At 42.9% G+C, this 22,180-nt stretch overlaps 2 protein-coding genes across 6 annotated transcripts in view; one reads left to right on the top strand and one right to left on the bottom strand.

The window, feature by feature from the left end:
* Positions 1-1,277: 1,277 nt before the first annotated feature.
* On the bottom strand, positions 1,278-10,932 carry AAMDC (adipogenesis associated Mth938 domain containing). Of its 3 annotated transcripts, none has more exons than XM_079315076.1 (4): positions 10,826-10,932; positions 7,321-7,471; positions 3,051-3,146; positions 1,278-2,294 (listed from the first exon to the last, which is right to left on the bottom strand). In XM_079315076.1, the coding sequence occupies exons 2-4, from the start codon at positions 7,450-7,452 to the stop codon at positions 2,154-2,156; spliced, it is 369 nt and encodes a 122-aa protein (XP_079171202.1). In that variant the 5' UTR covers positions 7,453-7,471; positions 10,826-10,932; the 3' UTR covers positions 1,278-2,153. The 3 variants fall into 3 exon arrangements, with proteins under 3 accessions (XP_079171202.1, XP_079171201.1, XP_079171200.1); XM_079315075.1 differs by lacking the exon at positions 10,826-10,932 and adding an exon at positions 10,560-10,799; XM_079315074.1 differs by lacking the exon at positions 10,826-10,932 and adding an exon at positions 9,005-9,426.
* A 46-nt stretch (positions 10,933-10,978) lies between these two features.
* The window catches only part of RSF1 (remodeling and spacing factor 1), a 59,908-nt gene continuing 48,706 nt past the window's right edge, over positions 10,979-22,180 (top strand). Inside the window, exon 1 of one of the 3 annotated variants that reach the window (XM_079315023.1) lies at positions 10,979-11,387. In XM_079315023.1, coding sequence (XP_079171149.1) covers positions 11,186-11,387 — 202 coding nt within the window. In that variant the 5' untranslated portion in view covers positions 10,979-11,185. The remainder of the gene's footprint in view (positions 11,388-22,180) is intronic. The other 2 variants (XM_079315024.1, XM_079315022.1) reach the window with 2 other exon arrangements.

Here is a 22,180-nt window from a genome sequence, read left to right as displayed (position 1 = left end):
AGAGCAGCAGGAGAAGACATGGATGGAAAAGGCTTGCAGCAAATTATCTCCTTGTTGACACCAAAATTTTGTACTGGTGGTGGTGAAACTTAGCAATTTACCTTTAAAGAAAGAAATCCATTTTTTTGCACACTGCAGCTCCCTGTTTTGGAAGTGGAATCTTCTGCATCCTACCAGTTGCCAAATGAAGGGAAGAATTAAGAGGCTGCAGCACAAAGCTGGGTAGGGTACACCTCAGTCACCTGGCAGAGCAAAACAGGCTCTGCTCCCCGGCAGATCATGTGGCAGCAGCACTGTGAGAAGCCCACAGTATTTGTCTCAAGGCAGAACCTGAGCTAGGCAGTTTTGGGGAATGTGGCATCACCATTAATGTGCCCCATTTACATGAATATATGTTACACGAAAAAAAAAAAAAAAAAAAAAAAAAAGAAAAACAAACCTGGAGGAGAAAGATAAGGTGTTTGCTTAACTTCTCCTAACAGTGTAATGCACATGGTTCCATTTTTTTAAGTACTGCAGTGTCTTCTTAGCCAAAGCATTACAAAGCCTTTTCCCATTTGAGGCTGCCTTCAGGCCCAGAAGCTCATAAAATAACACAAATACATGACCACGATCCAGAGAGTCAAACCACCTTCACTGTCAGATAACATTTAGTGCAAGAAATCTCCTCACTCTGCAGGCTGGTAGGAGCTCGTTCTGCTGGCATTCCCTTGGGATGACCACAGTCTTCTGGGTCAGTAGTTCACCTTCTCCTTCACACCAGGCAAGTTATGCAGAAAAATGTCACAGCAGCTACAATGAGCATTATACCAGCTGCTGCATCAGACAACACAGATGCAGCTGGAAAGGCAGTTCCTGCTGGGTTATGTAAGATTTTGCCTCAAATGTAGCTACACAAACAAAAAACATTGCTGTAATTAGGAGACTGCAAGATAAAACTTTCACTTTCCCTTTGATTTTACACCACTTAGTATTTTATCAGATAAAAGGTTCTAAATGATTATTAGAGCAAATAGCAGAAAAAGAACATAGTATTTTGTGCATCTTGGAAAAGTTACTGTGCTCACCTATGAATCTAAGCCTCTCCACTACTGCTTGAATAGCTCCAAGTGCCTCAGGGCTTTTACAGCTTCATCTTGGTACTTTCATTAATACACAAAGAATTAATATGCACAGAACAAGAAATGGTGAGCCTGGTGGGAAAAAAAAAAAATATACAGGAGGTAACTTGTAACTGGCAATATTGATAGAAGCCCACCAAGAATAGCTGCCAAGAGAACTGTTTAAATCTTCAGTGTAATAATGTTTGTTGGCACAAACCTTAAATCATCAGATAATGATGACCAGTAACAATTCTCACATGCATCCCCAGCTTGCCAGCAGTGCCTTGCTAGCAGCAATTCAGATTGATTTCATAAAGATCCATGTTTTATACTGTAAACTAGTTTTGTAACACACCTTTCTGATGATTTTAAGCATGTAGGAGCTTATGAATCAATATGTACTAGACAAGTCAATCCTCACTACTGGCAATTAATAAGAAAATTCCTCAAGGCACAGGTTTTATGCTTATACCCTGTTGACATTTTTCCCCTTTTTCAGGCTCAATTAAAAATTTAAAAGTGCTCTGTTATGTGATGTACATAAATTGGCAAATACCCTGGCTGAGATCACCTGCAGAAGGTAAAGTTGTATGTTCTGGGTTTGCTTTTAAATTTATTTTATTTTTATCATATTTATCCAGTGGTGGTAAAGTGCTTCTTTACCACCTCTTCATATCTACTATTTGATTGTGCTCATCAGCTGTTTTATGGTTGCATTCCAGTAGCCAAAAATGTAATTTTGGGCCTTTTTCTAATAAAAGTATTTGAAACACAATCTCCTGATTTAGTCAACAGGTTGTGAAGAAAAGTTAAATAACAAGATTATGGACAGTCTTCAGAAGAAAATTAGGTCAATCTCAACAATACATGGAAACGATTCTGTAATTAAACAATTTAATTACATGAACAGCCCTCGATTTGTTTAAACCCTGAACTAACAAACTGTCTGCATTTTCGATTGTCAGTGCACTAATGCCTTGGCAGGTAAGTTCACACTCAGCAGAGGTGTGTGATTTGGCTGCAGGCCAGGAAGGCAGAATGAGCTGTGCTTCAGCAGGTGGAGTGGAAGACACCGCCCACTTTGACTCCCTGGGCAGCCAGGGCATTGTACTCTGCCACAGCCTTCTCCGTTTGCAGCACCAGCACGTCGATCCCGTTCTTCTTCAGGTAATCCACAGTGGATGCTGGAACCTCGGAAGGGAAAGGGAAATCACAAAAAGCAAGTGTCAGATTATTTTCCCTTAAACTGTAAGACTTAGAGAAAACGAGGTACTGATGCCATTTGTAAAATATGACTTGAGTAACTGCCAGTAGCCAAAATGATAATGCTCAGATAGTTCTAAGATTGATTTAATTTTTTTTCTCTTCAAGAAAGCCACTTTCATGCACACACCTCCCCTATCTCCTTAGCACACTTTAAAATGCAGTCCTCCTTTGCAAAAATAAATGGAATTGGAACTAAAGGAATTTAATCTAAAGAAGGTATTATCATCACACCAGAAAGCTAAAGACTTGCTTCTCACCAAATAAAGCTCAGCACTTCTGATCTGAGCTTTCTGTAACTAGTTTATCTGCTGAAATGACACACCCTGGCAACAACTGTGACAAGAATGCCTAATTACCAAAGTATTTACAGCAGGCTAGAGAGCCAGTTATAAGGTATTGCAAGAGGAGGGGACTAATGACATTCTCAAAAATTCTGCTTGTTTCAGTTGCTCCTGTATCAGAATATAAACCTCTTTACTGCTTGACATTGACACTAATAAAGAGGAGCTCAAATTATGTTTCTTGCAGGATCTGAGGGATCCCTGACAGGAGCTCATTCACACTGATCCTCAATTTTTTCCCTCTCAATGAAGCATCATCGATTTATTTTTTTTCCTCCTAATCAGAGGGAGAGGGACACCAAACAGTTCTCTTTATTCTTGTCACAGAACAAAAACCTACCTGCAAAGCCTCGCTCATGCCACGACCAATCACCACAGTTTTAACACCCTTCTTGATGACTTCTTCAAGGTCAGCTGGCTGCACTCCTGGAGAATGCTAAGTGTCAGGGAAGGAAAATAATAGTCTGTGTACTGACAACATTTGCCAGGAAAGCTGTGTCTGTGTGTCCTGAACACAGAGCAACAGGGTAAATTAGCAGAAGCAAAATGTAACACAACCCTCTTCTGTGCATACACACAGTAGATAACATTAGAAACTGAAAAAGGTCTTTAATATGCAGATGAAGATAATGAATTGATTGATGGCAATATTATAATTCCTTATTAAACAGTAAAAACCAAAATGATGTGTTACACATTTCTAAAACCCTTATGTCCAACTTCTGGCATTTTCTAAATATTAACAATTAAAGTAAAATCAATAAATTGCAACAATACTACTGTCTGATTTCAAAATAACAAAGTCTACTTGTAAGAAAGATTGTTGCAAGCCAAAGCTTACTCACTTTAAATACTAAAATAAATAAAATAACTCCTTATTAATTATTAAATAATTTTGTTAATTTTGCAAATCTCACCAAAGGGGATTGAATTTATTGGATAGCTTCATTTCAGTTAACAGCTTCCATTTTTGCACTATTCTTTATTTTGAGAAAAGAATAATTGCAACCAAACTCCTCAAAGAAAGAACTTTTACAGCACATTAACAGAGGTTTTAAAAAGTACACCAATTTACTCTTATTATTCTTTAAATATATGAATACATAAACACACATATAATGTTAATATAAAACATTGTTACACTCATTTTCCTCCTGGATTCAGTTTCTGTGGCTATAATTTGACCCCTCTTTGGTGTGCATTTTTATTTTTAAAACATAAATATTATTTGTTGTTCTCCCCCTTTTTTTAATAGAATTCCGAAGTTTTCTAGAGGTCTGAGTTTCTTAGTTGAAGTAGGTAATGCCATGGTGGACTCATAGAGAATGGAGCAAGACTTTTCAGGCTGAAACAAACACATGAACTCCTAAAGTTGCAGGTGAAAAAAAGCCTTCCATGGTAGAGTGCCACTTTCAATGAGTGAATTAAACTTATTCCACAAGAAAGTCTTTAACATGGCTGATGTCTGAAATTTCAGTAACAGTGATGATTCACCTTTATGATTCTCTGAGTTCACAGAACTATAGAACCTCAGGTTGGAAGGCATCTATGAGAATCATTCCCAGGACTATCTTAAGCTAAACCATGACTTAAGAGCATCATCCAGATGCTCCTGGAAGTCTGACAAGCTTGTGCTGTGACCACTTCCCTGGAGAGCCTGCTCCAGAGCCCATGCACCCTCTGGATGAGAAGCCTTTTCCTAAAACCCCATGTGGACATCCCCTTGCAGCTTGACTGCATTTCCATGGGTCCTACTGCTGGTCACCAGAGAGCAGATCAGCACCTTCCCTGCACTGCCCCTCCTCTGGAAAGTGGAGTCTGTGATGAGGTCACCCCTCAGCCTCCTCTTCTCCAAGTTGAACAGCCAAATTACCTCAGCTGCTCTTCATAAGCCTTGCCCTCAATGCCTTCCAGCATCTTCATCACCCTCCTTGGAACACAGTCTAACAGCCTGATGTCCTCCATACATTGAGGAGCCCAAAACTGCACACTGAACTCGAGGTTGGGCTGCTCCAGTGCAGAGCAGAGTGGGACAAGCACCTCCCTTGGCTGTGCTGTGCTTGACACACTCCAGGACATGCCTGGCCCTTTGGGCTGCCAGGACCAAAGGCTGTGTTCCCCTTAGTCCATTTACATTCCATATCCACACCTGGAATGCAGACACTGGAATAGGCAGAGCCTTCTCAGATCAAATCACTCCAAGTACTTGTTTATGACAGAATAGGCAATGCTTTTCCTTTGAGGTTTTTAAAGTAGACTCAAAACGTAGACAACAAGAATTGATATGTTTTACTGCAATTACAATAATTAGAATTCTGGGGAAGGTTTGTTGCCATGTGAGAAGCACTCTCAAGACATTAAAACCATAGAACAAAAGGATTTTCTTTGGTTCCACAAGATGCTTTGATGCTAGTAAGAAACTTGCGTTACTAAAGGAAACATGTAACATGATGAAATAACTGTATCATTGTTGATTTGACAGCAGATTCTCTGGCCAGTTTTGTTCTCTGGCCCCCATTTCAGCAATACCTACTTCTTTTCTTCCACCATTAGCAGAAAGCACTGAAATGCAGCCAGCCAGGGAGAGAGGGTGCCATTCATCCCCAAGGGTTAAGACCACAATAACTGTTAGTGCTCAGTTACAGAACCTTGCAGAGCCAGTTATACAATTTTCCTGATGAAAGAATGCTCCACTAGACAGCAGTGTGACAGCAGAGGAGGAAAGAAAGCAATTTATTTCCAACTAGAGTGTAGGACATGACCAGCACTGCTTGCTCATTTTCCACACTTCAGTTCCAGCTACCTCCAGGAAAAACATGTTTAAGGAAAGTAGGCAAACTGTAGCCCATCATTTAAAAAATAGGCAGAAAATGCAGCTGTTGAATCCTACTGTTTCCAGTGCTGACAAAATTAAATTCTTGACAGTTCTTCTCAACATTGGGAATGCAGTCTAGGAAAAGCCTAGTTCTCTTACTAATATTTGTTGTTTACTATCTATTTTTAAAGAAAATCACCTCACTCCTCAGCAGCTGCAAGGACAGAACTGACCTAAAGCAGGAGCTTTACAAATGACTTACAAAAGGCCTTTCTATAGATCCTGATTAAATAAAAAGGATGCTAGAAAACCTACCTCTCCAGAGAACCCAACTATTCTTTTTCTCCTCCTATTTTAATTTAACATTGACTTGTTTTTCAAGTCCTCTAAAGACTTATAGATTTAAATGTTTTACTTGTGACAAGAAACTTTCAAAAGAAAGCCCAGCCTCCCAACTGTCAGTAAGTTCCTATAATTTGAAACCAAACTTTTCCAGTGGTTGGAATAAATATAAAAATGAGATTGAACTGGGAACCAGTTGGGAACTTTTCAATTACCTCTTCTGGTTCTTCAGCCACAGGCACAGAAAGCATGAAAATGATATTGTCAAACAAGCAGACAGCAACTCTCACCACAAAATCCAGCCCTTTGAACAGCCAGTGAAAACTTATTTTTCTAGAACTTGGCCATAAATGAAATACATTTTAAAAGGTTACATAAACAGCTACCTTTTTCTCTGCAAGGTGCAGATATCTTTGCATGACAGCAGCACCCTTCTCTTGGTGTTATATATTCTGCATAAACTGAACTCATGTTAAAAAATTCTATTGTCCCAAAGACCACAAATGAAGTTGCAAACCCAGATGCTTTGCATTTCAGTTGTGTCAAAATAAGTCCAAGAGAGCTGCATCCTCTGAGTGGATACAGCTGCAGGTGCTCGGCCTGGTCATTGCTATTTTGTACAACATTATTTTGTGCTTTAACTTTTGCTTTGAAAGTGTGGAACTTTTTTTTCCCTAGCCAATTATCTATCCCAGTGCAAGTCCTGTTATGGGGAGCATTATCAACATCAAGTTCCTAATGCAATATATGCTATACTGCTTCTAAATTTGAAACATTAATACTGCTCCATGTACTTTCATCCAATTCTGATTGCATTTACAGATAAACTTCAAAATTACAAGGGCAAGCACTTAGTACATGGCTATCAAGAGAAGTCACTGTGTGATTAGCCAGACCAGGAGCTTTTCACAGGGCAAATACTGTATGGGATACTGTATCAGCATATCTTTCCTCTGAAATATGTATGAGGGACCCCAAGGAAAAGGATATAAACTAAACCACATGCAATGTTGTCTTCCAAACATGCAAGGTCTGTTACTGCCTATTTTTTTTTTTTTTTTTTTTTTACTTTTCATAATTTCTCTTCCTATCTCACAAAAGACAACTTTTGTTTAGACAGTCTGAAGAGAGGCTGTTACTAGCATCTTATGGCAATTGCACTCTTAAGCAGATGAGGAATATTGTTTGAGAGCTCCAAGGTGTGTGAGAGCTGTCATAACTCCTGGCAACAATTGCTACATCCTGTTGTGTGTAGGACGTTGTGGGACTGCAGCCCTCTCACCCCTCTACCAAGTCACCTCTGAAACATACACTCAGTTCTTCCCAGGAAAATCTAATGGCTAGCTGAAAGAAAAAGGCAGCTCACTGAACCTCTGGCTGGACCTTTAGCACTGCTCTCTGGGCCATTCTCAGAGTCCTGTTTTAAATGCAGGGTAGTAAACAGCAAACTTACATTAGTCCCGGTTTCTCTCCAATCCCAAGCCCGGCTTCCTCCCGGCCATACTTTGCAGTCCTTATATGTTGTAGAGCAGCCTTTCACCTTCATCTGACCCCAAGAAAGGGAAGCAATTTCAGGGGAAGACATCACAAAGTTGAAGCAAAGTCTGGAAAAAGGATATTTAATACTTAACATCAGGCCAACATATGCAGCATGTTAATAAAAATGGAAAATTCTGTCCTCGCCCCAAGGAGCTAGGAAGGAAATGCTATTACAGACTTTATCCACGTGGTTTTGTGACAACAGACTTGGACTGAGGATCAGCAGATCTGTTGAATTACCAGTCCTCTTGGGGATTTTGTGCAGGATTTTGGGCAAATCATTTTACTTGCTAAATCTGTTCAAGTATTGGATGTTCAACTTTTAAAACTATCAACAGGGATCAGGTCCCAGAATATCCTCTCACATCTGGGTTTTAATCTTCTCCCTAAAATGAACAATGAGGATGATAATAATTTCCTAAAATATCAGAAATCTGCACTATTTCTTTGGCTACTGTCTTCTTTTACCATTAAAGTGATAATAAATGAGGTTAAAAGGAAATGCCAAACAAACCCAACAATAAAGTCATGAACCAGTCACTGCTATAGAAAACAAGACTTACAGGGATGTAAAGGAGTTGAGCCTTCTCCCAGACACTGCTGACAGAGACCAACCTCCCAGGATAATTATACATCTAAATAAGAACTTGTCTAATTGTTTGACCTCCATCTTCATTGTTTCAACTTAAATCCATTATTTCTAATCCTTTCTGTTGGGGACAAGTAGAATACCTTAATCTTTCTCCTTTTCACCTTTTTTTTTTTGTTTGTTTGTTTGTTTTCTTGAGGACTTCACTCAGTGTTTTTCTTTTATTTCATTTCAATTAAATCAACATCCCTTCAGTCATGTTTTCTAAGTCTCTGCTTATTTTCTCCCTTTTTCCTTTGGCAGTCAACCACTGGTACACATCTTCCTTTGATGTCTGTTGCCTAGAATTTGCCAGAGCCTTATCAGCACTGCTGTAGCCCAACTGCTTTCTGGTGTGTGCTGCAGTGGTGTTGGGATCTGCCTCCACAATCACTGCTGGGCACCAGCAGGGCAGGGGCTCTGCCTCACAAGGCACCATCTCAGCTCCCCAGGAAGCTTTCACCTCCTCACAGCCCCTCAGGAACTGCAGGCTGATTCCAGGCAGTGCATGGAAAGAAAGGAATCACAGGGTGGTGATACCCTGGAAATGCTTTGGACTAACATGGCAGCCCACTGACATGTCTCCAGGGCAGAGTCACCTTCTTGCCCTTCCAGTTCACTTCGTCTGAAATCCACATTTTGAAGAAGTCCAATTCAGAAAATCCTCGTGGCTGATCCTTCCAGATACACAGATTTTCATCCTTCAACTCTTTATTGTTTACATTCACCAGGAATTGAATAGTTTAAATTCATTATATGAACCCTGGCAGCACAGATTAAAGGCAATGCCCTTGCAAAAGATAAATCTTTGGATGATCATGCTTCCAGTCCTCCTGGAAGCCTCCCTTCCTGTCCTGCACGTGCTACAAAAGATGCAGCACTGCCAGACAGGATGTGCTCTCACTGGATTGCCAGAAGCAGATCTCAGTATCCCACTTAAAACATTGCATGGAGGAAAAAATTGCATTACTTTGGATTCAGCACAGGACTGAGTTCACCAGAGGTGCTTCTCACACAGGATAGTGGGGCAATTCTTTTCCTTCTCACTCCTGTGGGAAGTTAGTGGCACGTGTCCTGTCAAACAGGAAGCAAGGCAAGCAGCTAGAGGGGACTAAAACTTGCTTGGGTTCACATATTCTAGATTCTCTCATTGCACATTCACAATGCAATGGATTCAGACAAAAAATTTTAAGATTATTTTTCTAAAAGTCTGCCTGAAGGGAGATTCTAGCTGAAGAAATAAACAGCAGTAGTCCCAACAGAATGAAATCAAAGAGTAAAGGCTGAATAAAGCACCCAGAACCTGGCTCTGAAGAACAAAAATAATTTTTGCATGTGCTGCTTTTCAGATGAAATAGTAGAATTAGACCTCGAGGTTAGACAGAGGTGAATGAAAAATTAAGTGATGGAATATCACCTTCCCCAATCCAAACAGTATCACAAGGCTGGAACTGTGCAACCAAACAGGCACAAACTGCAAATGGAAGAACAAGGATTCCATGCTATCTTTTCCAAACTGCATAAAAATAAGCATATAGCAACAAAACTTACAAGGCAATGAAATAAAAATTTATCATCTAAAGCTATTTCCCATAATACTGCCAGAGATGAACAGTAAGGTCAGGCCACTTGAATAAATATGAATATCTTAAAGTAAGAATGGACTCATTGACAGAAGCTTTGGGCATCCTTTGATGTAGAGCATGGTCCACTGAGAAACAGGAAAATAGTTCTCGAACAAATTCTTTTTTTAATTATTCACTGTGAGAAATGTAAAGTATCAAAATATACAGTAACACTTAAGATCAAAAGAGACCTTGAATTAAATTATTTGCAAGTACAACCTAAAACAGAAATTCCTGCAAACCACTGTAGTCCAAACACAAAGGGACGAGGAGCAGAAATGGCTCAGGACTTGACAAGCAAAGCCATGAGAGTTTTAAAACATCAGAAATAAAGGAAGCACAAGGTAAAAGGAGTCAAAATGCACATTTATGCCAGGAGACTATACTGAAAGAGAGAAATGAAGTGGTGGAAAAGGCTGGCAGAAGACAAAAGCAGCTGAGGAGGAAGTGGAAGAAAGCTGATATTGAACTGCAGTTGGGCGAGCAGGTGGACTTTACGATTGCCAGCACACCTTTCTTCTGCGGAGGCAACCAGCAACAAATGGAATAAAAGAAGTGAACGAAAACAACGCACCGGACAATATTTTATTGAGACGCTGCAGAAGGAAAGGACGTTTTGTGAAATCCAAGGGGCAACCTGAGACTGAAGAAGATATAAGGGGAAGTAAATCGGTGTAGGTGAAGTTTGGGCAGAAGGTGTCGAACACAGTGTGGTTCTCCAGCGCTGCCCGGGAGCAGGGGCAGGAGGCAGGCGACTTCCCAATCCAGGGGATCCAGCAGCCAGGGGAAGGCCAGGATTAAAAACTGACAGCAGCAAGGCAAGCGGAAAGGACGGGACGAGTTTAGATCAACTGTGTAGGGAGGGGGAAGGTGTCAAGTTCACGAAGGAGGAAAACATACTTTGGGAATTCAGCAATTCCATTTCGCTGGGGAGCCTTGTGACGGCAGTTAATCGGGAGGTGACGGGGATCCGGCGGGTAAGAGAAGAGGGGGAACAGCACTTGGTGACTACAGCGGAGAGAAGCAAGGAGACAAGGGCAGAGAACCCCGCGAAGCACCGCGGAGGGGTGGAGGGAGCTGGGAAGGGAAAGAGCAGTTCAGAGCCCCCCAAACACGGCCTGGCGTGACAAGGGGCGCCGCCCGCTCCCCTCACGCGCCGCACTCACCGCCCCGCGCGCGCGACCCCACGGCCCCGCCAGGCTCCGCCTCCGCCCGGGCCCGCGGGGAGGGGGCGGGGCCCCCGCGCTGCCGCTCTCTCGTTGGGCAGCGCTGCCCGCCGGCCCCGCCCTCCGCCCGTTCCGATTGGTCGCTCTCTCGGTCGATCCCCGCCCCTGCCCCGCCTTGTTTTCATTCCCCCTCGCCGCGCGCGGCGGAGGGGAGCCGGCTCGCGCCGCTCTGGCCGCCGCCCCCTGCCCTCCCCTGCCTTCATCGTACCCCCGGTGCATTGTGGGATAGTGGCGGCCCGGCCCGGCAGCGCCCCCTCCTCCCTCCCCCTCCCCAGCTCCTTCTCCATCCCCAGGTCCAAGATGGCGGCGGCGGCGGCGGCTCCTCCGGCCCCATCCCCGCCGCCCCCTGCCCCGGCGGGCCCGCGCTGCCCGGGCTCCTGGCCCAACTTCGCCGTTGTCTGCTCCTTCCTCGAGCGCTACGGGGCCCTGCTGGATCTGCCGGAGCTGCCCTTCCCTGAGCTGGAGCGCGTCCTACAACCGCCGCAGGAGCCCGGAGACCAGGGTGAGCGACTCCGACACCTCTCCCGCCCGCCCGCTCCGGGGCAGCGGCTGAGGGGCCCGGGGGGCGGAGGGGGGGCCGGGGCTGTCCCCCCCCGCCTCCTCCCGGCCCCGGGGGTGGAGCGCGCCGAGGGAGAGGAGGGGCCTGGGATTCCCGGGGGGTGGGGAGCCCTGTCTCCCTGCTTTTTTTGGGGGGGAGCAGCTGTTTGTGTGTCAATGCTGGGGGGAGAGTAGCCTGGCCCCCCGACGGGCAGTGGAAGGAGGTGGGGGGCTTCCTCCTCCCCTCTCCTCCCTCTCAGTGCCGCCTGTGACCCCCCTCCGGCCCTCCCTCCCCCCCCGTTTCCCTGGGTTCGTTCCCTAGCTCTGTGCGGGTGGGACTCCTGCAGAAAACAGGGATAAGACGAAATAACTATTTTCGTTCAGCTTGGCATTGGTAGCCGGTCTCTCTTCCACCTCCTCCCTTCCCCACAGCTTGGGGGGCGCTTCACAGCCTCTTCCCCCCCTCCCCCCATATCTCTGTCCGTTTTTATCTCTCCACCGAAACAAGAAGGGGACACACGCACGCTCGTATACAAACACACGGGAATGTCCTGATCCCCGGTGACACCCCCATCCCTTCAGCTCGGTGTATCTGGGATGAGGAAGGGGGGTCACGGAGAAGCCCTGAGCCCCCCCTCCCCACACGGCTGCTGTTGTGGGCTGTCTCCTCCCCACAAACACAGACAGCCATTGTGTGCCACCTCCATCCCTCTTTTCTCCCCCCTCCTCTCCCATCCCCTCTTCCAGTTGCGGGGGGGGACAAGCTGTGGCTGCTCGCCGCTGCTCCCCCGCCGCCACCTGAGACGTGCGAGGTGGAGGGATAGGTTATGCACTCCGCTGTTTGCTTTCGAGCTGCTCTCCTCTCCTCTCCTCCCTCCCTCCCTCTCTCTCCAGTAGCAGGTTTGGTTGCCAGACTCTCTAATCCCAGCTGCCCGCGGTGGATGCGGGAGGGCCCGGGCCAAGAGAGCAGCCTGGGGAAGGAGGGCTGTGTGGAGGCGGCCGCAGGAGTACGGAGGGGAGGGAGCTTGTTGCTCTTGATCTCTTGTCTCTGTTATTCGTTTGGTTGTTGCCTCTGCACTCTTGCCACATAGGGAGCCGTGCGGCTCAGGGCGCATGCTCGGCAAGGCCCCTTGGAAACTTCCTGCTGCTGGAGGAGCCCGGCTCGGGGCTGCTTCTGGTCCGACAGCCCCTGCTTTTCCCCAAAACGCGCTCGCTCTCGCCTCCTTCCCCAGCAAGCCCACCCTGTCTGGGGCGGGGAAGGGGGCGAAGGGTGTGTGTGTGATGAAATGGGCGTGTAGGTGCTTCCTTGTAGAAAGGAAGTTGCATTTTGCTAAGCGCAGGTGTCCTGTCTGTGAATTCTCAACAGCTACGGCTGAGACAAAATGAAACGTGATTAATGTGTTTTCTTCTCATGTTGTCTGTCAGTATGAAAGAGAGAGCTGAAATCTACAAAATTCTTAAAACAGGGTTAGCTTTGTGGAAAACATCTATTTAGATTAAATTCCCCACCACTCCTGTACCTCTTACATTATATAAACTGTCACAAGACTTATTAATAAAAGCCACCAACGCATTTAAAAGTTTGAATTTGTGGTGAAAAGAGTCATTTTAAGGCGGTGTCTGCAAAGAAAACTAATGTTCTTACTCTATGGCTCAAAGTGAGTGGATATGTAAAAGTAATTTAGTTGTGTGAACTACGGAAAAAATTGTACTGAAAGGGTTATATAATGGCTTGTGTTTTAAAAATGTGCATTTTATTTAAAAAAGTCTCAAGCACTGCGATTCCTGATGACTTTTAATTGCATGGTGGTGGTTGTCAACAGGGCAGTATTTACTGCATGATGCTTTTCTAAAAAGATTTGAAATTATTTGTGCTATGGAGTTTGTTTTTTTGGCTTGATTTGACACTTGTCAAATTTTTAAACTTTTCTTTGTATCACCCTTCCTCTTTGGCAAGGGACAGGTTATTCTCCCTTCTTTAAAACAGCCCCCCCAAATGGGAGCAGATGCAGTGTCTGAAGTACTGGGGTTCTTTGCTTGTGCCTGGTGTAGCTGATATAATTAAAGTGATAATTCTCATCTCTAAGAAAGAAAGTGTGGAGGTGTGAAAAACAAATTTGGATAGTTCTTGATGCTTTGTCTGATAATTGGTGAATATCTTGGATATCTTTTCTCTTGATAAACCCAACTTGGGTTTGGTTGGTGGTGCTGGTACCTGTTACCTGATGTATTTTGTACTTCTGGAAAATGCCTGCAGTGATTAGATTTCTTTACATGATTTTTTTTACTTCAAGTAGTCCTCCAGGTGGTGATTTTAAGGGTACAAGTCATAAAGTTACAACTGTATGTAGATTTCCTTGGAATGCAAAAGGATGTTGATTTCAGTTTGTAATGTACAGTTAGTTTCACTTTTGATACCAGCACTGCTTGATAGTCCATTTACAATGACATAATAAAATCTAAAGAAATAGTTATAGAACCTCAAAGTGTTGAGGTTTTATTTCTGAAATTTTAGAAATTTGAGCAAGTTTTAAATCTCAACTGTGACATAATACCTGTTTGTAACTCTTCATCATATTAATCTTGCAATCAAGGAAGAGAATCAATAGTTTGAGAGTTTCCTTAATTATCTTTAAAACTGTTTTGATGCTCAGCAGTTTAAAAATATGGGAATTTTTGTGGGTTTTTTGTTTGTGTTTTTTAAAAAAAAAAAATTATTTTTAAAGCATGGCCTATATTGCCTTGTCTGAAGTGTTACTTTTGGGAGATGCCAGCAGAAGTTACTTCCTTTATATTAGGAACACCAAGGAGAGCAAGGAGCTTAAGTTTGGATGTTGTTCAGTAGTTGTATAACAGTCATATTTTCTTTCCTGTTAACAATCAGAACAAAGTACTTACTCATTATTAAGAAAGCAAGGTATAACCTTTCCATACAGGAAGGGATGCTGAGCAGATGCTGACAGCTAGGAAGCTGTCAGTTATTTCTTGGAGGGGTTTTAGATGTTTGTTATCACATAGACAGCACTTGAACTTTGATGTATTACCTCTCATTAAATGAGAATTTGAATGCAAATAGTAAGGACAGCAGTGCTCAGGTATGAATAGTTTTCAGTTGTCATCTGGCTAATTGAGATTTCAAATTAACCTGTATTAGTAGCATGTTAGATGCTTTAACCAACCATACACAGGTTGGAATTTAGTGGGTAGTGTAAAACATACTTCATTGGGAAAATAAGAATGTATGGTGTTGATTTTACCCATTGCTATTGGATAGTGGAATAAACTGGTAGATCTGGAAATAGTCTGCTACTTACAAAGGCTCTGTGATAAAAGACCCTAATTTTTGTGGCTAGTGGCTCATTTAAAAGTTGAAACCATTCAAAAAAAGTAATATGACCTATAGTTATCGCTTGAAGATTTTATTTCATGAAGAATAATTATCTTGCCTTTATGGGTGCTTATTCTTGCTTTAAGTACAATGTTGTGACTTGAGTTGCAGTTCTGACAATCTTGAATGTCTGGGGAAGGAGTAGAGTGTCTGTCAAGATGGTGACAGTGTTAGCTCACAAAATTTTCTATTTGATATGCTTCCAAAAGTATATTGTTTTTTATAGGATTTATTAAAAAGCAGCTGCTGTGGTTTAACCCCAGTTGGCAACTCAGCCGTGTGCAGCCACTCACTGTCCCCTGGTGGGATGAGGGAGAGGATTGGAAGGATAAAAGTGAGCAAGCCAGTGGGCTAAGACAGGCAGTTTATTAGGGAAAGCAAAATGGGGAATTCATTCCCCACTTGCCATGGGCAGGCAGGTGTTCATTTCCAGGACAGCAGGGCTCCATCACATGTAAGGGTGGTTTGGGAAGACAAGTGCCATGGTTACCAGTGTTCTAGTCTTCTTTCTTCTGGCTCCAGCTTTATGTGGCGATCATGGCACCATATGGTCTGGCTATCCCTTGGGTCATTTGGGGTCAGCTGTCCTTCCTGTGTCCGCTCCCAACTCCTTGTACACCTCCAGCCCCCTTGCTGGTTGGGTTGGTAAGGAGCAGCAGTGAAAGATTTGGCTCTGTGTGAGCACTGCTCACCATTAACAAAAGCAACTTGATATTCACAGGCACAGGTTGCCCAGAGAAGCTGTGGCTGCTCCATTCCCTAGAAGTGTTGGGGGTCAGGCTGGATGGGGCTCTGAGCAAGCTGGTCTAGTGGGAGGCGTCCCTGCCAATGACGGGAGGTTGGAACTAGATGATCCTTAAGGTCCCTTTCAGCCCAAACCATTCTAGGATGATCAACACTGTTTTGAGTACAAATCAAAAACAAAGCCCCATGCCAGCTACTATGAAGAATATTAACTCTAAGTCCACCACAGGAGCCCATTATATGGTTTTAGCTGAAACTTCTGGTGGCTGAGAGCTGTCGTTACAACCATATTGCTGAACTTTTAGGTGCAAAACTAAGGTAATGATACAGATCATGCTGCTTTATGCTGTGATACTGCATCCCCTTTGCCTCTGCTTGCTTCCAAAGGCAAAACTGCAAACTAGAACATATTATGACAGGAAAGAATACTTGTTTTTACTTGTTCTTACAAATACATGCTGTAGTGGCTTTTTTTGTTTGCTTGGGATTTTTTTTGTTTAGTTGCTTTTTTTCTTTGTGTTTTGTGGTGTTGTTTGTGTTTTTTGGGGGAGAGAGTTATTATTGCAATAGAAGAGAAGTTGCAAATTTAAGTAGTAAAAATATGGTAAAGGGGAGCAAAAACTATATTTGTATTTAGGGCTGTGTTTAAGGAACCATGCTATCAAGTCACAACCTCCTTTGTGTCAGTAAATAGCTTGAGAATTGGTATAAATGTTAATTAAGCACTTGGTCTCTTGTGAATGAAAATATTAGTAGAATGTTAGCTTGCAAAACAGAAATCTAATTTTATACTTGACTACGCAAAACACTCACTTGTTTGCCAGGTTCCCTGGTGTGTGAATGGGAGAACCTCTCCCGGAGGTGATTGGCATCTTCCAAAGTGTGCTAGGCTGCATTAGCTCATTGATTTTTGCTTGCTTTTCTTAGCAGTGTGGTGTTTGATTTGTTCTTCACTGAAACGGTCACAAGTACACATGCTTTGTGTGTTCTTTCAGGAAAATTGCATCAAAATCTTGTTGGTGAAGACCATGCTAAAGGTGGTCTTGAAAATAGCAAGTGAATTTTGTGTGGATTTCCAGTCTGAAGCACTCTTCCATACACTCACTGCAGCTCAAATTTCCTAATCACCTTTGACTCTTGGCAGTCACCCTGACAGACTGACCTAGCTTGGAAGATTGTTGCTTAATTACAGCATGAATGTGTTATGTTTATATGTAATAAAACCACTCTGCACGTGTTGACTGGGGTTTAAACGATTTGAAGAAAGACATGGTGAGGTGCAAATCCGTGGGAGGGGGTTCATCTTTCTGGATCTTTTCTCCCCTTTTCTGATTTTGAGTGCTTAGGTTAATGGCAGGCAGCTTATGGAAATTTGTGCAAACCAATTGTAGAGAATATCTATTACTACACTGTAGACCTGAAAAAAGTCTTTGGGGTACCATGCTTCAAAGCAGTAAGTTATATTTTATAAGATGCTGTATTTTCCCTGAATCTCCTAGACACCAGAAACATTTTTTTCAAATTAATTTGGCTATTGAAATAATTCATTTTCAATAAATTATGTTTGTTTTTTTATTGTCATTCCAATACCTCTGTAAAGCATACAATGTTAACCTCAAGGGGTCTTCACCATTCTCTGAAGAAATTGACAATTAACCTTAATTTTAAGCTGCTGTTGAGAATGTATATATATATGGTAGAAAGATGCCTGAAACTTTGTAGCTGTTTAATATAACAAGCAAAGACAACTCTATCTAATGACAAGGAGCATGACAGATTTTGGAGGTCAAGATAAGTTATGTTTCCAATAAAAAGAGTAGTGAAAGATGCTCTGTTAATGTGATTGATTTTTCTTGTATTTAATGTTTAATATCAAGCATGTTTATGTACTATTGATCAGAAGTTACAGGGTTTGATGTGACTCTTGAGTCAAGTTGTGATACATGGCAGTAACTCGTAATATTCACAATAGCTTGATGAGTATAAAAAGTAGGTGATAAATGTGATATGGGAGTACTATCAAACAAATTTCACTTTAAATTTAATAATTGATATTGTATATAAAATTTATTCCTGATTTCAATGAAGAAGTATTAATTCATGTGGTGCCCTCCTATGTAAATGGCCAAGTTCTGACATACAGTGTTGGTGGTGTTTGTAATGCTGGGTGGGTGGAGTTCATTCTCACACTATATATTGCTGCATCTTCTTCATTAACTTTGTATTAAGTGTGTGGCTATATCGATATTAGAAGCTTTCTACTGCCCTAAAACTGTATCAGGAGGTAATACTTTTCATCTGCTCTGCAGGCCTGAGTGTTCATGTCTTTCCACACCCTTTCCTTTGTGAATAAGGAATTTTTAACTACTGTTCTGAATCAGTCAAGTAGTTATCATCTTAATGCTAATTAAGACTGTATTTGTGGAATGTAAGTATTGAATAGTGGTGTCCTACTGCATCTAGGGATGGAACCAAAACATTTATGTCAAAGCCATTAACCTACCACCTGTTAGTAAAATATTGCATTTTAACTTAGCAAACTTTAACTACTGGAAAATAAAAGCGTAGCTAGTGAACTTTAGAACTTGGTGTATTTTTTTCTGGACTTGTTTCATTTTTTACTATAATGGAGGCTCTACCTTCATGTTTCTAGACACCAAATTAAATCATTTGTTGAAGGTGCTCCATTGGCTTGGAGCTGATATCCTCAAACAGCATAACAGGGTTGAAGTCTGGAGAAGGTAAGTAGCAGGAGACTGTTCTTGCACCAATTTAATGGGAAATGAGTCTCTAATGCAGAATAAACTCATCTGGTCTACACTTCAGTCACTGTAGATTAATTTCATATTAAGGTGAATGTGCTACACATTGCTACAATCTACATATGTTTTTCAGTTATTCATTTAAGAAGTGAAGTTTACCCTGGAAATAATAATCTAATAACTATTCCTATTTTGTTAGTTTTTCTGTGGGGAGACTTCACACCTTTGTGTGTTGAACTTTGTGTGTGTGAAGCACAGTGCTCATCCCACTGTGCTTTCATATTTAAGCTGTTAATGCAGTTTTAGGTAGACTCCACATCTCATGATCTGGCGTAGAAGCCAGGAAAACACTGAACTTCTGGTGAGAGAAGCAGTTCAGTCTCTTTCCAGTAACATTGCCCATCTGAAAGAGATGGCAGAATGCCATATGGAATGGAAAAAAGGAACTTGGGTCACTGCTTCTAGGCACAGATAAGCTACAGAGCATCTGAAGCCCTCTTGCAAAGCTCAGCCTTCTTAGGGGTTTTGCAGATTCTGTTGGAGCATGTGCCTCCATCAAGGAAGAGCAGTAGGCTTTTGGTAGGTGGCTTTATTGAATTCCAGCACAGTTTGGATGGTACAGAACTGGAGGAAAAGCTTCTGATATTACTTCCAAGTCAAAATCTTAAGGCTTATTTCAAGACAAGTGTATAAGAACCAGGAATGTAGGTGGGAATTCTTGTGGCTGGTGTGAGATGGTGTTCAGTGAAAGAAGCTCCATGGCAGTGCTGTACTGTGGTACATTTGTGTTGGAGAACTTTATAAACATCAAAGTGATTTGTGTGTGACCCCATTATTGTGTGAAAGGTGGAAGTTATGCTTTATCCAGCAATCCATCAGCACTTTGCCTTGGCCAACCTGAGAAGTCTGCAGAAGCTCTAAGAGTTTCTCAGAATATTCTCCCTGCATCCATCTTTGTAGCTCAGGGTCTTCCTGAGTTTTCAGCACTTACCATGAACTTCTTTTCTCTTGTTTGGGGTTGCCTCAAGCTGTATTTTTCTGGTATAAGAACAACTGGCTGATAGGCATGTACAATTATTAGTGCCCGCTGCTTGGTACATACACTTCTGAGCTTATCCCAAAGCTGACATTCAGATTACAGAATCACAGAACAGGTCAGATTGGAAGGGAAAACAGTGGGTCATCTGGTCCAACTTCTGTGCTCAGTCAGGGTCATCCTAGAACACATTGCACAGGATTTCCTCTAGACAGTTCTTGAATATCTCCAGTGGGAGACTCCACAACCTCTCTGGGCAGCCTGCTCTAGTGCACAGTCATCTGTACAGTAAAGAAGTTCTTTCTCATAATCAGGAGGAACTTTCTATGCATCCATTTCTGCCCCTTGCCTTGTGTCCTAGTGCTTGGCACCACCGAAGAGAGCCTGGATCCATCTTCTTGGCACCCTCCCTTTAGATACTTACATACATGGATGAGATTCCCTCTCAGCCCACTCTTCTCAAGGCTGAATAGGCCTCAGCCTTTTCATCTAAGAGAGATGCACCAGCCTCTTAATACCATAACCCTCCACTGGACCTGCTCCAGGAGCTCCATGTCTCTTGTACTGAGGAGCCCAGAGCTGGACACAGCACTCTGGATGTGACCTTTCCAGGGTTGAGTGGAGGGGCAGGATCACCTCCCTCACCCTGCTGGCAGTGCTTTCCCTAAGGATCCCAGGATACCATTGGCCTTTTTAGCAAGAGGGCCACTGCTGGCTCATGCACAGCTTGTCATCCACCAGGACCCCTGGGTTCTCATCTGGGAGGAGCAGAGCTGCTTTCCAGCAGCTCAGCCCCCAGCCTGTGCTGCTCTGCGAGTTTATTCTTTCCCAGGTGCAGCATCCTGCATTTGCCCTTGTTGAGTTTCAAAAGTTCCTCTCTGCCCATCTCTGCAATGTGTCAAGGCCCTTCTGAAGGGCTGCACAGCCCTCTGGGGTGTTGGCCACTCCTCCCACCTTTCTGTCAGCAATGAAGTTGCTGCAGAGGCATCTGCCCCTCCATCCAAGTCATTGGTGGATAAGTTATACAATAACTGGGCTCAGTATAGAACCTTGGGGGGACACTGCTGGTGACAGGCCTCCAACTAGATCCTGTGCTGCTAAGTATGACCCTTTGGGATCTGCTGTTCCACCTTGCTATTCTACTCATCCAGTCCACACTTCCTGAGTTTGTCTATGAGAATGTTGTGAGAGACAGTGTCAAAATCCTTGCTAAAGTCAAGGATCATAATATCCACCACTTTCTACTCATCCATCCAGGTAGTTGTTTAATTTTTAGAAGCCAGTTGGGTTGGTCAAGCATAATTTAGTGAATCTGTGCCGACTACTCCTGATCACAATGACAGAAAGAATTCCTTTGTGTGGGGTGAAGCAGAGGACAGGAGCTACTGAACTGTCAAGAAAGGGAAGATGAGAGGAAGATGATGAATAGATAACCTGATGCAGAATGCTGTGGCTGTGTGCTCACTGTTGTCTCAAAGCCAGCTGTCTTGTGGTTCTTTGGAAATGCCCATTTTAATATCAAGGTCTCTGGGCCATACAGTGCTATGTAGTACAGCTGTGTTCCTCCATGTTCATGACATCTGGGAGTTGATGGAGGTCTTCAGGACTTCGTGTTACCTGCCATAGCTGGGATAAGTGTCCTCTGGTATCCTCCCAGGACCATCTCTGTTGGGCTCCTCTGGGAGGAAAAGCAGGTGTGTGACTGGTGAGAGAGCTGAACTTGCATTCCAGGAGTATTTCCCAGTGCAGTCAGTGTGCACTGCAGGGATCACCCAGCCCGTGGTGGAGGAGCTGCCAGGCTGCCTGTGTGGGCTGCAGTGCTGTGGAGCATCCTCCCAGTGTGCTGCAGGCTCTTCACTACTTCTTACTTGAGCACTGATGATGAGGCAGAGAAGTGCAGCAGTGTTTGATGGTTGGCTGTTGATGTTTCTTGAGTTCAGTAAAATGTTTAAATCACTGAGAAATAATAAAACTTTTAAAAGGTGTGGATATCTTTCTATTTCCTCCAGCCTCGCAATAAGAGCATAGTGTCCCAGTTATGGAATACAAGGTCTGTGGCTATCCATAACACTAAGCTGATCTTTCCACCCTATTACATTACCCTTTCTCCTCTTCCATTTTTTCTCTAAATTAATGAACTTTCCTTTGCTTCAACTCATCTATAAAACTGCACAAACATTTTAGCATTAACAGATATTTTTTAGTAGCCTCTAGCATTTGTCAGTCTCTCATAGATTCCCCAAGAGCTAAACAAAGCTCTTAAAGCTCAAACAGCAGAGAATTTCTCAGAAGTACTGCAGAAATTCTGGCCATGTTGATATCTAGTGGTCTGGGGAAAACAATCTCTTTAAATGAAAGGAGGCCTATTTTTCAAGCTTTCTCTGTTTCACCAACTCTGTTTTAGTATTTAATTTCTTTACATTATAATAATTAAGGTCTTTCAGTACTTTGGAGAAAAATCCTGCTTGTACCCTTGAACTCACAGGCTTGGTCGATGTTTGAAGAATGGGTAGGAAGCAAATTGTACCTTACCTACCTTAATCTTGAAAATCTTCTTTTCCAGTAAAATGGTTCTTATCAATATGAAGCTCTGACTGGTTTTTTGGTTGTCTAGGGCTATACCATTTTTCTGTCCTAACAGTTATCCTGAAGCAATAGTATGCTGAAAAAGCTCGTTGTTTAGGTTCATGTGTAAGTCAACACTTTATTTCCTACTCTACTCGGTGTCCCTCTAGTGCTGTCCTGGCTGTTTTCCAACTCATCTACAGCTATCTAGGAGCACCAGTGCCACGGCACATTTATTGCCTTTTAGTATTAATGACTACCAG

The sequence above is a fragment of the Erithacus rubecula genome (assembly GCF_903797595.1).
Source record: "Erithacus rubecula genome assembly, chromosome: 1".
In the NCBI taxonomy this organism is placed as follows: domain Eukaryota; kingdom Metazoa; phylum Chordata; class Aves; order Passeriformes; family Muscicapidae; genus Erithacus; species Erithacus rubecula.
This window is presented reverse-complemented; position numbering and strand designations above follow the sequence as displayed.